The sequence below is a fragment of the Takifugu flavidus genome, chromosome 15 (genome assembly GCF_003711565.1).
Source record: "Takifugu flavidus isolate HTHZ2018 chromosome 15, ASM371156v2, whole genome shotgun sequence".
NCBI lineage: Eukaryota > Metazoa > Chordata > Actinopteri > Tetraodontiformes > Tetraodontidae > Takifugu > Takifugu flavidus.
In genome coordinates, this window is record NC_079534.1 from 12,395,668 (window position 1) to 12,411,874 (window position 16,207).

Below are 16,207 nucleotides of genomic sequence, written 5' to 3' on the forward strand. Positions count from 1 at the left end.
CTGCAAAGAAATCCTACGATTTTGCTTACTTTGAGAAATCCATGAATGGTATTTATATTTACCTTCATTGTAAATCAACAACGTTGCTAAAGCTGTATACTATATAAACTTCATATATACTCAATCTCTAAGATGAATAATACTAAATGAACACGTTCCTCTCAGTGATTAGATATCGTGCTAAACAAACCAGATTGTTTTTCTTGCTAATTAACACCAGTATTGTGGGGGGTTTTTTCCAGGACCTTTTTGTCCTCGGCGGCACCCGTAGTCTGCGACAGTGGATGACGTTTCCCCCGAGGAGGAGTTCCTGCTAATCCAAACACCAACGAAATAACGCGTTCGTATTACACATCTATCAAAAGTCTCCATTGTTTATTGACACTATGGCAGCACAGAAGATAAACGAAGCCCATGAGCACATTTCCAAGGCTGAAAAATGGTGAGTCGTGGGGGAAAAAAGCGTCATCATTTCATGCAAAGATGCGTCAACTTGGTTTTCTGCTGTTGTTAGCTAGAACAAGGCCACCACTGCGTTTTAATGTCCATAAAAATCACATCAGCGTGCACTTAAGGGACCCGTTTTTAAGAGAGTTACCTTTATTATGCAGAACAAACGAGCCACAGTGTTGACTTGTTACGTAGACGTCCTCCAATAGAATCTCTAATTCAGTATTTTTTCTTTAAATTTATGTAGCTTAAAGACAAGTTTCACTAAGTGGAAGCCGGATTTTGACAGTGCTGCGTCAGAATACTCCAAAGCAGGTACGTTTGAAACGAGGATGTTCATTAAAACAAGTCTTGCATTGAATATTGGACAGTTTACCACTTGCTTGTGCCTGGTTCTCGTGTTTAGCTGTCTGTTTTAAGAACGCCAAGCAGTATGACCAAGCAAAGGATGCTTACCTGAAAGAAGCTGAATGTCACACTGAAAACAAGACGTATCCTTACCACGATCTGTCCAGAGTTGACATCAGTGTCCCTGGACCCTTTAGTCATTTCCTTAACTAGACTTACAGACTGTTCCATGCTGCTAAGTAAGTATACCGCACGTTTAGTAATAAGTCGGCTGCAAAGAGAAACTCTGCTTGTTTAAGTGTTTCGGTGCTTAAAGTGTCCATGTTTTCCTCAGGGCTATTGAACAGGCAGGTATGATGATGAAGGTGAGTTTGTCTGCAGTTTAGATTGGGAAATATCATCGATAGGCAATGGTGAATTTGTCTGCAACGGAAATACGACTTTGCTGCATTTGCATTTCATTAGGAGCAAAAGAAGATGCCAGAGGCCATCCAGTACATAGAGAAAGCCTGTATGATGTATATGGAGAATGGAACTCCTGACACTGCTGCTATGGCTCTGGACCGAGCTGGAAAGTAAAAATGGTTTCTATATTCAGCGAAATGTGACCGCTCCACGGTATATTTACCTTTCTCTGAACAACTGCCTCTCATCCCCCAGGCTGATAGAGCCTATAAACCTGGAGAAAGCTGTGGACCTTTATCAGAAAGCTGCTGGTGTCTTTGAGGTGAATTTGGGGCGAGAAATGGCATTCCTCTGATAATGAATGCTGGTTGAACCGCAGATCTCTTTTCACCTGCACTGAATCCTTGTTTATTCTGTGTAGAATGAGGACCGCCTCCGTCAGGCAGTTGAACTTCTGGGAAAAGCCTCCAGACTTTTGGTCAGGTTGAAAAGGTAAAGAGACGGAGAAAACACGGAGGATTATATACCACTTGACTGTGTGTCACAGCTGTGTATTAACGTGATCACACCCAGCATTGATCCATATAGATCCACCTGCCACCGTGTCTGATTGCTACACCTACCAAACGTTTCAGTCATCTCTGGATCTCTGCAGCAATCAAAGCACCCTGTCATTAATCTGCCTCCTCCTCTCGCACCGACCAGGCTGGACGAAGCAGCAGTCGCTCTGCAGAAAGAAAAGAACATGTACAAGGAGATTGAGAACTTTCCCATGTGCTTTAAGGTGGGTCCAGGTGGCGTTTAGGTTCTGTACGCACCTTAAAACGAATATACTGACAATAAAGCTTCTTTACACATATATGTTATACAGTATTTCTTAGCAGGCTGTTTATTTTAATAACTGCTCTTCTAGCATAACCAATGAACTTAAGACAGATTAGGATGTGTTCATCAAGCTGTAGGTCTTTGTGTTTCATTAACTCAGAAGAAGGAGCTTTGATTGGATGCCTTATTCATTTTACACATTTTCTGTCCTTTTGTTTCCTTAGAAAACAACTGCTCAGGTGCTGGTTCACCTTCACAGAGCCGACTACGTGGCGGCGGATAAATGTGTCAGAGAAAGTTACAGGTACAGTGGAACTCTAAGTCTACCCAATAAAACACCAGGTGCTCCTGATGTTAAGAAAATGAGACCAGTCATGACCGGCCCTTTTCCACCTTTTAATGTAAACAATTCCATTGAAAAACACTGAAATCTTTAAGGTGAAAAGGGCATGAAACAGTTTACATTAAGCTGTTTGCACAAATGTGCACGATCTTTAACTAACACCATTGCAGCGCCCCCTCCCTCTGTGGCACATCCTAACTGGACAATATTTGGCAACTCTTCTTTGCAAAAGCACTCCAGATCTGTCAGATTTCAGACGCCTTCTTCAGAGGCCTCTCAAGATCTCTTCAACGCTCCCTGCAGACCTGCCTTTTGCTGTAGGAGGCAATAGAATAATAATAAGTAATAAAACCTGGTAAAATCCTGCTTGAGCTATAAAACGATATTGGGAAGGAGTCACTAACTATTGATTGGGTCATTGTCAACACAGCCACATCCCCGTCTGTCCCGGAAAGATTTCAGTTTGATTCTCAACCAAATAATTCTTGTTTTAGGTCACATTAAAAGGGGTTTTCTACATTAAATATGGTTTTAATACCACTGGTGTGACAAAGATCTGACGCCTTCACACATGAAATGAAGTTGTACTTGATTTCCCACCAGTCTGCCCGGCTACAGTGGAAGTGAAGATTCCGTTGCCATGGAGACCCTATTACAGGGCTATGATGAACAGGACGAAGACCAAGTTTTCCGTGTGTGCAACTCTCCATTGCTCAAGTACATGGACAATGACGTGAGTAGCTTAGGGCTTCAACTGAATATGGTGCGTCAGATTGGCTCTTTTGGTGCATTCAGGTTCTTTTAAGTCTCATTTGTTGCTGTTTAAGTGGTCCGTTACCGCTGGCTGTGGGTTTTTGTGCGGCGTTAACAACTACAAAACGTGGCTTCAGGTCATTTCAAAAGATAAATTACTCCTAAATCCATCCTGACCTGAAATGCTGACGTTGAGACTTAAATGAGATGAACGGGAACATAGTTGACTTGATGAGATTTGGGAAACTTAGATTAACATATTCTGTCTTAATATGTGTTGTTTAGAAAACACATAGAAAAATGACAGAAAATTCAGGTTTTTCAACCTGTTTTCACATGTTCTTTGCTGGTATTTTGCAGTATGCTAAGCTGGCCATCTCGCTGAGGGTACCTGGTGGAGGGAAGAAGAAAGCACCCGCTGCTCCACAAGGTGGCGCCAGTGGCGCGCAAACCGCCAACGATGAGGAGGATGAGTATGAGGGGGGGCTGTGTTAGCCGCCGGCCTCCCACCTTTTGACTCGACGGATCACTACACACCCTCTGTGCACCATGTAACATCCTTAAAGAACCGCTTGAGCCCCGCAACCCAGGCTCTTCAAGTTTTATCGTGCAAAAGAGAAAGAAATGCAAGCGGAGTCGAGTTAAAGCAGCCTTTTATTTTGTGTTTGATTGAGATGTAATGAAAATTCTGCAGTGTTCAATAATGTATGAAAGCCTGTTGTATGTACGTCCTCTTGTTGTTTAGTGTCTCTGTGAAGCTGTAAATTCTGCTAACGTTTGAGTCGTCTTAAGATTGCTGTATGTATATTAAATCAGAAATAATCTTAACATCCTGCAATGGTTGATCAGTGTAGAGCTCTTTGTCTGTACAGTCTTAATTTATTCAGTATTCCTGGCTGGGGCCCACTGAATATGTTACATTGAACATTAAATGTGGGTATGCATGTTTAGAGACGCGCTGAATCAACTGCCAACGTGCACGTTTGTGAATATTAATGGTTCAGAATGACCGTGATCAGAAGGATCTGTGGCATCATGGGCAGCAAAGCGTGGTGCATCCTGTAGCCAGCTGTAGACTGTTTCAGTGTGTATCCCTGGAGGTGTGTTCATCTTTCCTCCTTTATCTACTTTAATCTCTCCAGAAAAAAAACACGTGGAAAAAGGGACCATTGATGGCTACCCCCCCCCCAAAAAAAAACAATAAATTTGTGATTTATCTTTTTGAGATGATTGCGATTTCAAGCCGAACAGAAAGGATGCTAAAGCGTCACCGGTCGCGGTAACGGGATTGTTGGTGTTATTTGAAATTTCGGCTGTCGTGGGTCAAAACGGCGGATTCCCAAACTGGACACCTGCATCAATAAACATTTCCGTTGTGCAACGTTTTGATGGTCTGTGTACATTTTCTTAAATGCATTAGGAGACACAGTTTCCACATCAGAGGCGACCGGTGGCTGCAAAGCTTCCTGAGCACTCTTCCTCTTTCAGGAGGACCTCCCAACGATGGAACATCCAGCATTACTGTAAAGATGCTGGTGGGGCCCACAAACAGCCACCCGAGTCTCAACACGCTTCCACATCTTTTATTTGCAGGTCTCTGCGCTCTTACACCATAGTTCTTAATAGTTACACCTTCACATTTCATTTCGCCCTCAGCTGTCCGTTTATGTACATGTAAAGAAAACAAGTCATGACAATAATTAGGCTTTTTTTTTTCTTCTTTCATGCTACGATGTAGTCGAATGCATAGTTTGGAGTAAAGGACTCGGGTTCTCAGCCCTTCTCCCGGGCTGAAACGTTCCTCCCGCGTCTTGACAACGTTCCTCGGTTCTAAAATCAGACCTCTGCTGGTTTCCTGTTCAGAACTACTCAGCGCGTTGATGATTGGCAACGAATCTCCTGTGAGGAAAACAGACCGCTGTGATGCACCGACTTTCTTTATACATCGTCTGTAAACATACCTAGCGCCAGCCGGAACATCCATGTTAAATGTCATGCCATGCCGTGTCAAACCTATGTTATTTTATTACATACATCTGTTCTGTGAAAACAGCTCTTCCTGAGAAATACGTGTAGTTGACAAGAGTTCATATACAAATAAAATAAGGCAAATAGTTTTGTTTTTTTAATATCTCCAAAGACTTGTTTTAAAGTGAATGTCTATGTTTCTTTGTCAGAACCGGCATCCTTCAAAAACCCGTTGGTATTGCACAGTCCCACGATTCAGGAGTTCCAGATTGAGCGCGCAGATGTTTGTCGTCCTTTCCGTACCCTTATTCGACAAAGAGAAGCCCTTAAAGGTTAACTGCACTCAGACTGCGCTTCTCCTCCGGGTGTGTGTGTGAAAATATTACAAGTACGCCCAAAGAGTAGCCAGAATTATGTGCATTTGCTTTTTATAAAACAAACTTTTTTCTGTTAGAAACTGCTCCTAAGAGAAAAGCTCACCTTTTTTTTTTTTTTTTTTCCACTGGTTGTAGTGAGATTAATACAGCACCAGCAAATCTGTCTACGTCTAATAGTATATAAATAGTAGAAAAGACCAGTTTTTAAGTCAAAGGGGTGTTAAACTGTGACGCTCCCGCTGTTTCGCTGCAGTCAGAGCTCAGAGGAAGAGAACAAAGTTGGTCCTCGGGTGTTCAGCAGCCTCTCAGGACCGAAGGGTGTCTCACCCCGGGGATGGGATGTCCACACTGGTCAGTTTCACTGCGTCTTCTCTCTGGTCCACTTGATCATAGTCTCTGGAGACCTGTAGAGGAAGATCAGCTTGGCGTACATGTCCTCCTCCAGGTCCAATTCGCCCGTCTCTCGGACCAGGAAGATGTCCGTGCACAGCTTGAGGATGCGGTCCACGTTGGGCAGTTCCTCGAACATGATGGTGTGGGAAATACCGCTGAAAAACTCCCGCACGAACTTGCCAATGACGAGTACTACAGAGGCGTACAGGCCCATGATCCTGAGCAGCAAAGACATTAAAAGAAAAATCAATCCATCTAATATTTCTTCAGATCGGGGTGCCAAAACCCAGTCCTCGCGGATCACAATCCAGCCGGGTTTTCTGAAAAGCGAGTAGAACCTCAGGCCTACCCAGTATGTGTGAAAACACAGTAGGATTGTGGACCTTGAGGAATGAGTTCTGACATCTCTGCTTTAGATTCTTATGTGCTGTTCTCAGAATTCTCTTCCTCAAAATAAAAATACACCACACTGGCTTTAGTGTAGCCATGTTTTCCACGTCAGCATTAAAAAATGACGAGAGTAAAATGTCATCACGTACCCATATCCAGCAAGAAAGCCCAGACTGGGCGGGCTGACTTGATCGCTGAATATGTAGACCTCCAGTCCTTCAAATTTTTCTTGAGAATTTTTGATCAGGCCAGGTTCCCTCTGGTTAACGATCCACCATTTCTGGATGTGACCAGCGACGTTGGCCTGCTCCAAGTTCAAGGACATGTTGAACATTTTACCATCTACAGAGGTAGAGAAGCGAAGACAGTGCAAGTGTCATCCAGTCTGCTACGTATGGGTTTTAATGGAAGCCTTTGATGTGTAGGTGTCGGGCTCAACCTTTATAAAGCTCGTCAACGGGTTTGGCATCCGAGTCGCTGGGAGCTCGAATATAACGAGGGAAGATATCGTTTAGGATCCTATACACAAATCAAAAGATCAATTACAGATGGAAACAGTTGGTATCTATAACACCATCTCATCCTTGTACGATCCATCTTATACACAGTAAAAGAAAAAAAGAGATCAGATATCTTTGCTCTGGTTAAAAACAACCGTTTTGGAAACACTCACACTGGAGAGCTCTTTCCTTCCCCCTTCAGCAGCCGTACGAGGCTGTCCTTGGTCTCTTTGTCCAGTCCGGTGACTCTTTTTCCTGAAGCTGTTTCAGCCTTTGCACCAAGAGCTAAGTTCCTGGAGATCCCATGCCAACATCAAGTTTGAATAAAAGCTTGCAGGACAGATGGTTTACATTAAAGCAGCGGTCACCAACCCAGTCCTACCAGGCCCATAATCCTGCCGGGTCTTGTCTCCTACCTGGGACCCAGTCTTCTTTATGAAAGGATGTCTACCCGGTAGGACAGAACACCCGGCTGGGTAAGAGGCCTCGTAGAACCGGGTCGATGTGCGCTGAGTTAAAGAGTAAAATATGATGCTGGTAATGTTGCGACACAGGGAAAAAACATCATCCTGAACAGGCAACCGAGCTAGCATGACGTGCATGTCAGTCGTATGTCATTTTCATTTTTTTTTCTACAGCGCCCAAAACAAAAAAAATCATCACTATATGTTCTGTGACCAATAAAGCTGGTAAACGGAAAACCTGCCTGTCAAACTGGCTACTTCATTTCGCGTCGTTACATTACCCAAATAACACCAGCGATGATACGTGTTGGTATTTTGTACCTTTGCACAGACCAGGACACGGTGATGAGCACCTCATTGTCAGAACTCAACATTGCAATCAGGTTTTCCTTGCTGGGCGGACTGATGGTCCACAAAGAGTTGGAGTTGCCTTTCAGCTGTGCGATGCACAGGTCCTCCGAGGTGTAACCCTCCAGCCACTGCAAGGCCGCCTGACAGCATCAGAGGCAAAGAGATTTACTACAACACTGGCAAATGTGACAGTTTCTCTGCCAATCACACATTTTGATGTTGTACTTACATCATCGAGGCTATACTTCTGCAAAAATATTTGAAATTCTGATTCGGTGACATTTAGCAGCTGGTTCTGCTGAGCGCTCATTCTGAAGATGGGCTGTGGGAAGAGGAGGCCTTGTGTTACACCGAATCCCTCATAATTACGCACAAAACGCACACTTCCTGAAACGCCAATGGAAGATAAAGACGCGGATTCCTGGGTGGGAAAGAGTGCAGCCGCACCTGGAAACCAGCCAGGGTGATCTCGAACGAAACGTCCAGGGGTCGGTTGACGACTCCCGCGACGGACTTAACGAGGGACATGAAGAGCAGCGGGAACCAGACGATACAGATGAGCAGCACCACGATCATCCCTCCCATCCCGTACTTCACCACCTTCTTCTTCTTCTGTCCCCGTGGTTGTGGATACCTCTGCATCGGAGGGAGATAAAAGAAAACGCAGGTTTGTACGGTACCGTGGAGCTTTTCAGCGTTCGGCTCTGCTACGTGGCGACTCCGGCACCTTCTCAGACTCCCTCCAACATTTGAGGATGAAAATGTGAGCGTAGATGTCTTCCACACAGATCCAGCTGGACAGAGACAGTGAGGTGTCGGTCCAAACCCAGTCCATCACCGCTCGCAGCTCCGTCAGAAACGGCACCAGGCGGAAACTGCAAACGGTAGAGAAGTTTCACAACTCTAACACAGCTGGCTATGGCTTTTGATGTCCTATTTTAAGGGATTTTAATACAAAGGGAAAAGATACATGCACTTCTAAGATGGAAAAATAGGTCATTTCCAAGTTATTCCATCCAGAGGCTACTGTTAACCTATGACCTGATCCCTGGCCCTGTTTGGCCATCTGGGTCACATGACCTTTCCCCAACATAACTCACCCCTGGAACAGGAAGAGGTTGACATAATTGTAACTCTTTGTCAGGAAGTTTCCTAAGACCCGGGTAGGATAACCACAGCGGATCTGATAGGCCGACAATCCAAAGTAGATGCATTTGACAAAATACCACATCTGAGCCACTATGTTCTCGCTGAAGCGCCTGTGAGAGGGGAAAGGACGTGAGACTTTTAATAAAATGCAAAATCGAGACTCCGTTACAAAGAATAAAAGAAAGAGAGAATGATGAATTCATATACACTTACTTGTCTGTGACTCCTGGAAGAATGAAGAACATCCAGAAGTGGATGCCAAATAACAGGATGACCTGGAAAATGACCTTGCCCATGACGGACTTCCTGAGGTAGAGGGCGCGGTCCACCACCATGGTCCCGAACTGGATCAGAACCATGACCAGGAAAGGTCCGGGCACCTGATCCTCTGAGAGGGACGACGTGATGTCCGCTGCTGAATGTTTCTAGAAAAAAGCAAAACCAGTGTGTCTACACGCGAGGGAGAAGGTGAAGTAAACCCTCATTTTATAGTACGACCTACTCCAAAGGCCCAGAATCCAAACACAATGATGATGAAGTCAACGGTGTCAGCAAGGAACATCAGCACATAGACGTCTGTGACGGCGCTGTACTCCGGATGGATCAAATTATGGAAGAACTTCTTCATAGGGAGGTAGATCTCCATGGAGCTACGACGAAGAAAAGACAGTATGAGACTCCGATCCCACCTGTGACGAACACTCAGCTGCTCCTGCACAGAACCACGCGCATGTTACTTGTAAAATGTTGAAATCTAGTAACTGCTGAGGGAAACGTGTCCTCTGGCTGCCAGCGCTCGGGAGTATTTTCATTCTTGATGTGTTAATGAATCACTAAACCTGATTTCGAGAATCAAATTTCCCCGTCTTGCACCGTTTGTAACTCATTGTTACTGCTGCCGAATCGGACCAGCTCAGTCCCGGACGAGTACGTCCTGGGTGAGAGTTCAAAGGCTTAGAGAAGACCCGAGTTTAAGAATTTACAGGTTTCAGTTGATGAAAACAAGCGTAAAAGTCATAAAATGTCTGGGTGCTTCAGGCAGTGTAAAAAAAAACACAACACTTGCACCGAGTCAATAACAGCACTTACAAATATTACGCAGAGTCATAATGGACACGGTGCACAGACGGAGCAAATGCCTTAAATTGAATAAAACGGCCATGATTCATTGTACCGCTTCATCAGGAACACTTTTCCTTTGAAGAGCTGCTCTCTCAGCTTCTCCATGACCATCTGTTTACGGCTCTTCTGATGGATTCCAGTCTCGCTGCCATCCTTATGGCTGCTGTTTTTGGAAGCGATGCTTCCTGTGGAAACAATTTACATTTCAGGGGGTTAATTACCCGTGGCGACCCACGGAGTCACAAATACGGGCAGAGATTTACGGGCATCCGCGGGCCGACGTGAAGAAATTGAAATGGTTTTCAGCTCTCCGGATCAAATATTTAAAATGATTCAGCTCAACATGCACTCGCACGCAGAAAATAAAGATAAACTTAATCTAATTGACAAAAGGAACCCTTTCAAGCAAGGAAATTTGTTGTATTTGTTCTACAAGTGGGTGGGGTGTAAATAACCTCAAGGAAATGGGCAGGCATGATCAGAAACACCTGAATTTAAACCAGTATATTCTGGAGGAACTGTGTCATGGATTTGTGTGTGGCTTAAAGGGACATGTCGCTAGCAATATGAGTGTCCTCGCTTTTGAAACAAATAAGTGCCAGGCAGAGAAATCTTCACCTCTCTTGGACCTCGCAGAAGAGTGCAGAGACCTGTGGGAAATGTGGGAGCCTCCGCTGGAGCTCCGGCGGCGTTGGTAGGTCTGCTGCTGGGGGACGTGCACCTGGATGTGCTCCAGATCGGTGGCTGTCCCCAAGTTTACCGATCTGGAGGTGTGGGAGGAGCTTCTGCTCTCGCTGATCACCGAGGAGGCGGACTCTGTCTCCCTGTCGCTCTGCTGCTCCCTCTCTTTACTCTCGTCTTCTGACTCGCTCTGAGCGGAGGGATCCCTTTTTCGCTTGGGGTCGTCCTCATCCCACAGACCGTGGCACTGGAGACGGGGAAAAGAGACAGAGATGGAAGACAGAAAGACAGGAATACGCGTGCAATATTCAGATCAGGCCAACGATGCCTCGTTGTTCTCCGGGAGATATCAGCCAGCGAGCGTGAACTAATGGAGGAACAATCTTCTGTCTTTGGGGTTACCTTGAGGATGGATCTGTGGAAGAAGAGAGCCAGTAACTGGACCAGATCGTAGTGGACATAACCGTCTTTCTTCTCCACGCCGATGATGTTCGGAGGGTGATACGGTCTATTCTTATCTATCTTGTTCTGGTTGAAAGGGAAGAAGCCAAACTGGAAGAAGTACTTGATGACGATAGTGACCTGGAAAGACAGATGTGGATTTTTTACCTCCTATGAGGACATTGTTACGGTCAAAAAGTGCCAGGTGTTGAATGTGGCGACCTTACCTCTGTATAAATAATAGCGGTCATCCAGTAGCGCTTACTGGGCCGGGGCACCGACAGCATGGCCCACAGGAAGATTGTGATGGGAAGGACCAGAGTGACACAGGAGGCCGACACCATGTGGTTTATGATGATGACCAGGTAGCACACCATCTCCGAATGAGCCACTAGCATGTTGTAGAGCGCGTAGCAGAGCTGGAGGACCAGAGGCTGCTTTCGGTAGAATCTGTCCGACTGATCCAGCTCCTCATCATAAAACATTCTGGAAAAATTTACATTGATTATGGAAGAAAAAAAGAACAAAATGCAGATGTATTCCAAAGAGACGCGCACTTACTTGTTGAGCAGAAGTTCGCTGGCCGTCAGCTCGGTGGTCATGGAAGGCAACATGATGTCTGATCTGCTGTCCGAGCGGCTGTCCGAGGTCATGATCATCCGTCTCCTTCTGTCCGTGTCGCTGTCGTCGTCGTCGCTAACCACGAGATGGTCAAAGCTGACGGCCTTGCTGTAGCTGGGAGGCACATCGGTGTCGGAGGTTTTAGAAGCGTCTGTGTCAGGTGTGTAGAGGAGACCTGCTTTTCTTTCAGTCTGCAAAAAGTCTCGGATTTCTTCCCCATCATCACTCTCAGTGGTGAACTCTTTGTCTGGGGCAGAAAGAGCAGATTCAGCCTCTTCAACCCCAAGGGGGAGACCCCAGGGAGGCATTTCTGTCTCTTTGCTCTCCTGGTCCGGGGCTCCTTCTGCTTCCTCCTCGCTCTTTGGTCCTTCCTGTTCCCTCTCCTCCATCTCTCTGGGTTCTCCATCACTCCATGGACTGTACTCGGCTGCTTGACTATCATCAAACTGCTGGGATTCCGAGGGAGCCTGCGCCTTGTCTTCCAGTTGATCCTGCTCATCCTCCACTTCCTCTATGGTTTCTGTGGTGCCCTGACGCGAGTAGAGAGTCACGCACTGGGTGGCTTCGCTGCAAGGAGGAAATACAGGATGAAGGTGTGTTCGCGTCCAATAATAATCAATTTTTGAAAAAGATTTGCCACTCAACCCAGTGACTTGATTATTTTGAATGTAAAAAAAAGAGCTGAAAATAATCCAGAGAAATCATGCTGGCAAACCCATAAACGAATGCGTCAGATCAGGGCTATCGTCTGTGCTCCGCCCTCTTCGGACCACACAGTTGCTCCATGGGATTCAGGACTCGCTGAGCCAGTGGGCCAAATCATAATTGCCTCCAAAGGCCCCAGTAAAACAGCCCCAAAGCGTGATGCTACCTCTAGCAGCACCAAACATACACTATTGGTCAAGAGTTTTAGAAAATGTTTGGTGCTTTGCCATCAAAACGCACCTTGAACCGGAAGAAAGTTCTGAAAGGAAGACCCGAATCCACAGCAGAATCACAGGACATTGGCTTTAAGCGCAGCCTAATAGTGGCGTAACAGTGTGCTAGACACAAACCCGATGCCTGACCCCCAAGGAAATACTCCAGTTTAACAGGAAGAAACCTTGAGCAGGACCAGGCTGGTATGCGGGGACCCTCCCGCTGATGGTTGGCTGGGTTCCTCTGTGTGCCATCACCTATAATGGTTTGGGACAGTTTTGTTTTATCCAGGGTCAGCGACCCGTAGAGAGCGAGAGGTATCCCGAAACCAAAATGGCGGCCACAGAATTCTGCCGTACCCACCAACATAGCCCTGGTTGGTCAGGGGGTTTATTCTACAGCAAGATATTGACCCAAAACATAAGTCCAAGCTACGCCAGAACTGCCTTGGTAAGGTAGAACACTGTATACCCCAGCTGCCTTCAAGTAAGATGCAGGTTTCTCCCTGGATGGGTCGCAAGCTCGTAGCTTGTGTTGACCTTGTTTTCATTGGTTTGCTTTGCATTTCCCTGCTGACGACGTGTATATTTTTGCTAAATTTAGTCAGGCTTGGATGTCTTCATTTGTGAGAAAAGGCTTCTATCCCACAACAATACCCAGTACTTCAAACCCAGGAAACATACAGGAGGCATGTTGTAAACAGTACCACAAATTTCTAGAGCTCCTTAATATTACTCTCATCCGCTCTTGCTCCTGGTCAGTCAGGTGTTCGGTCTCCTGGTAACGTACTGCGTCACTTCCTGTCTTCGCAATCGTTTGTTGGTTGCATTGTGCACGGTGTGTTGTATTCACTTAATATTGAACACTTGGTGTGTTGTATTCACTTTAATTAAAATTTGAACACTTGGGACATTCTAGTCACCTGATAACAACAGTGCGAAACAACCCATATTAAACAAATACAGGGCTCTGCCGATTATCAGCGTTAGCATGGCCTCACCGTCTGTTTCACCCGGTGTCTTTGTCTGTTCAGCGTGTGAAATGTTTAGTTACTCCTCTGCCTCCTTTAGTGAAGGGACGAGGTGCAGAAAGTGGAGTTTATTTACGGCTATGGAGGCGAGACTTAATGAGCTTGAGACGCGGTTCCGCAGCTTGGAGTTAGCTGGAGTTGCGTCAGGTAGCCAGGAGAAGCTAGCTGCCGCGGAGCCGCCTAGCGTAGCTACAGCTAGCGGTCCCCCGGCAGCAGCCAGGGCGGCTGGGTGACGGTTCGCAGGACTCCAGCGACCATAGGTAAGTGCATTCCGGGGGCCAGAGCGGGCGACACAGAAGCCAATCGTAGTAAACGTAAATTTGGTAAAGTTATTATTCACGTGGGAGCGAACGACACCCGGCTTCGTCAGTCGGAGGTCACCAAAATTAACATAGAGTCAGTTTGCAGCTACGCAAAAACGATGTGGGACTCCGGAGCATTCTCTGGTCCCCTCCCCAATCTGGCCAGCGATGAGATGTTGAGCCGCATGTCGTCGCTCCGTCGCTGGCTGTCACGGTGGTGCCCCGAAAACCAGGTGGCCTTTATAGACAATTGGAGCACTTTTTGGGGAAAACCTGGTCTGATTAGGAGAGACGGTGTCCATCCCACACGGGATGGTGCCTCTCTCATTTCTAGTAATTTGGCTAATTTTATTAGACCCAAAGTGACCTGACAATCCAGGGTCCAGACCAGGATGCAGAGTTGTAGTCTTCCACACCTCTCTGCTGCTTCCATAGAACCCTCATCCACCAACAATAACATATTTAACACTATAGAGGTAGTCTCTGTTCCACGGTTAAAAGTTCACAAGCACAGAGCAGGGGAGCGGTCAATCACCATAATCTTATTAAAATGAATACCAAAGCACAAGTTGGGGAAACTAATATCACAATTAAGTGTGGACTGTTAAATATTAGATCTCTTTGGTGTAAATCCCTGTTAGTGCACGACCTGATAGCGGATCATCACATTGATTTATTTTGTCTTACTGAGACCTGGTTTCAGGAGGAGGAGTATGTTAGCTTAAATGAATCTACTGCTCCTACCCATCATAATGATCATATTCCTGGTGTTACTGGTCGAGGAGGGGGAGTGGCAGCAATCTATCACTGCAAGTTATTAATTAATCCTAGACCAAAACATGGCTCCAGTTCATTTGAAAGCCTGACTCTTGGCATCACCCATCTGAACTGGAGGACAGAAAAGCCACTTTTGTTTGTAGTTGTATATCGGCCCCCTGCTGGGCCACATTCAGAGTTCCTATCTGAGTTCTCTGACTTCTTATCTGACTTGGTCCTTAGATCAGATAAAGTCATTATTATTGGAGACTTTAATAGGCATGTACATGTTGTAAGTGACAGCTTTAGAAATGACTTCATTTCATTACTTGGGTCAGTTGGTTTAATCAGTTGGCATTTTTCTCTTTGATCTTAAGTTGCCATTGTTGTCTTTGATCTCCTTTGTATCAAACACATCAGGTCTATCTCTTTCAGCACACGCCTGAGGAGCTCAACACTCTTGTACCACACTGGTGACCAGCAGACGCATCAATGGCACAGCGAGGAACTCAGCAGCTGAAGGCAGAGCAAGAACCATTGGAATTATCAATGGAGACCTGGAGGGAAGAGGTCCAGCACCTCAGAGAAGCCCTGGCAGAGAAGGAGGAGCAGCTCAGCAGGGCAGTAGGGCAGTGAAGAGGCGACACATGAGGACTGTGGCTGATGTGGAGACCCTGACCCAGCTGAACAGCACACAAGCTGCTCTGAAGGAGAGCAACCTCAAATGTGCTTCTCTGGAGGAAACCCTCCACAGTCAGCAGCAGGAGCTAGAGGAGCGACATAAGAGAGAGCTGATGAAGCAGGAGGAAGGTTTCAATGAGAAGCTCCTTGTGATCGAGGAGGAATTTGAGAGAAGGCTGGAGGGAGAGAAGAAAAGATTTAATGAGAGGAGAGAGGCCTTGAGGCAGCAGCTCTTTCGACAAGAAACAAATTTCAAAAAACTGCTGGAAGAAGAGCAGCACAAATATAACGAGGAGATGGTTAAAAAAGAAGAGTCAATGAAGCGGCAGCTGTTGACTCAAGAAGAGACCAATAACAAGATGCTGGCTGATGTTTGTCAGCGGTGGGAGAAGACAGCTCAAAAATGGGTCCAGATGAGGGAAGAGCTGGAGCAGGAGAGCCAACGGTCGAGGCAAGAGGAGCAGGAGAAGACCAAAGAGGAGCTCCAGAGGCTCTCTGAAGCGATCCTCCAACTTGAGGTGAGATGCTTTCGCCTTTGTTCCTCTTCCAGAAGATTTCAGATGATGTTCAGTGAAATCTAAAACACAATCTCTCTTTTCTGCAGCTTCAGGTGTCAAAGAAAAAGAAGAGAAAATGCTTCTGGAGATGGATCTGCAAAAGGATGAGGTTCTGGAAAAGATGAAGAACAATTCCAGAGCTCCCAAAGCCCTCCTCCTCCTCTACATCCTGACTTCCACAGCGTCACATCCTGTCTTCAATTTTATTTTACAGTATAATCATTGTTTATATTCTATGTTTGGATCTATGATGTAGAAACAATAAAACTCAAAGTAAACCACCAGATTGTAGATGTTGTCAATGGCAGCTTTAGAAATGGCTTCATTTCATTACTTGAGTCAGTTGGTTTCCTCCAGCAGATAAACCAACCAACTCATAGCT

At 45.9% G+C, this 16,207-nt stretch overlaps 3 protein-coding genes across 16 annotated transcripts in view; 2 read left to right on the plus strand and 1 right to left on the minus strand.

Moving 5' to 3' along the window:
- The first annotated feature begins 256 nt into the window (after window positions 1-256).
- Window positions 257-4,509, plus strand: napgb (N-ethylmaleimide-sensitive factor attachment protein, gamma b). Its single transcript, XM_057055884.1, has 12 exons — window positions 257-442; window positions 698-765; window positions 857-941; window positions 1,020-1,037; window positions 1,133-1,163; window positions 1,264-1,373; window positions 1,459-1,525; window positions 1,625-1,695; window positions 1,909-1,987; window positions 2,253-2,332; window positions 2,975-3,104; window positions 3,485-4,509. Exons 1-12 carry the CDS (start codon window positions 387-389, stop codon window positions 3,617-3,619), a joined length of 930 nt encoding a protein of 309 aa, XP_056911864.1. The 5' UTR covers window positions 257-386; the 3' UTR covers window positions 3,620-4,509.
- A 182-nt stretch (window positions 4,510-4,691) lies between these two features.
- LOC130538382 (piezo-type mechanosensitive ion channel component 2) overlaps window positions 4,692-16,207 on the minus strand; it is a 46,020-nt gene continuing 34,504 nt past the window's right edge. For 11 of the 14 annotated variants that reach the window (XM_057055869.1, XM_057055875.1, XM_057055870.1 and 8 more), the window contains 16 exons: window positions 11,522-12,148; window positions 11,188-11,446; window positions 10,922-11,101; window positions 10,457-10,766; window positions 9,891-10,023; window positions 9,219-9,366; window positions 8,930-9,141; window positions 8,668-8,826; window positions 8,295-8,442; window positions 8,015-8,203; window positions 7,797-7,889; window positions 7,538-7,707; window positions 6,926-7,045; window positions 6,692-6,771; window positions 6,402-6,594; window positions 4,692-6,080 (listed from right to left, as the gene is read on the minus strand). In XM_057055869.1, coding sequence (XP_056911849.1) covers window positions 5,828-6,080; window positions 6,402-6,594; window positions 6,692-6,771; window positions 6,926-7,045; window positions 7,538-7,707; window positions 7,797-7,889; window positions 8,015-8,203; window positions 8,295-8,442; window positions 8,668-8,826; window positions 8,930-9,141; window positions 9,219-9,366; window positions 9,891-10,023; window positions 10,457-10,766; window positions 10,922-11,101; window positions 11,188-11,446; window positions 11,522-12,148 — 3,274 coding nt within the window. In that variant the 3' untranslated portion in view covers window positions 4,692-5,827. Of the gene's footprint in view, window positions 6,081-6,401; window positions 6,595-6,691; window positions 6,772-6,925; window positions 7,046-7,124; window positions 7,262-7,537; window positions 7,708-7,796; window positions 7,890-8,014; window positions 8,204-8,294; window positions 8,443-8,667; window positions 8,827-8,929; window positions 9,142-9,218; window positions 9,367-9,890; window positions 10,024-10,456; window positions 10,767-10,921; window positions 11,102-11,187; window positions 11,447-11,521; window positions 12,149-16,207 lie in introns of those variants that run through there. The other 3 variants (XM_057055867.1, XR_008953857.1, XM_057055877.1) reach the window with 3 other exon arrangements.
- Window positions 13,455-16,106, plus strand: LOC130538393 (trichohyalin-like). Its single transcript, XM_057055889.1, has 3 exons — window positions 13,455-13,789; window positions 15,023-15,786; window positions 15,873-16,106. The coding sequence occupies exons 2-3, from the start codon at window positions 15,235-15,237 to the stop codon at window positions 15,948-15,950; spliced, it is 630 nt and encodes a 209-aa protein (XP_056911869.1). The 5' UTR covers window positions 13,455-13,789; window positions 15,023-15,234; the 3' UTR covers window positions 15,951-16,106.

Excerpts from the sequence above, each read along its gene's own strand:
- napgb (XM_057055884.1), top strand. The coding sequence starts at position 387 with ATGGCAGCACAGAAGATAAACGAAGCCCATGAGCACATTTCCAAGGCT. Across the intron at positions 443-697 it reads ATTTCCAAGGCTGAAAAATG|CTTAAAGACAAGTTTCACTA; the intron begins GTGAGTCGTGGG and ends AAATTTATGTAG. Across the intron at positions 766-856 it reads GTCAGAATACTCCAAAGCAG|CTGTCTGTTTTAAGAACGCC; the intron begins GTACGTTTGAAA and ends TCTCGTGTTTAG.
- LOC130538393 (XM_057055889.1), top strand. The coding sequence starts at position 15,235 with ATGAGGACTGTGGCTGATGTGGAGACCCTGACCCAGCTGAACAGCACA. Across the intron at positions 15,787-15,872 it reads AAGCGATCCTCCAACTTGAG|CTTCAGGTGTCAAAGAAAAA; the intron begins GTGAGATGCTTT and ends TCTTTTCTGCAG.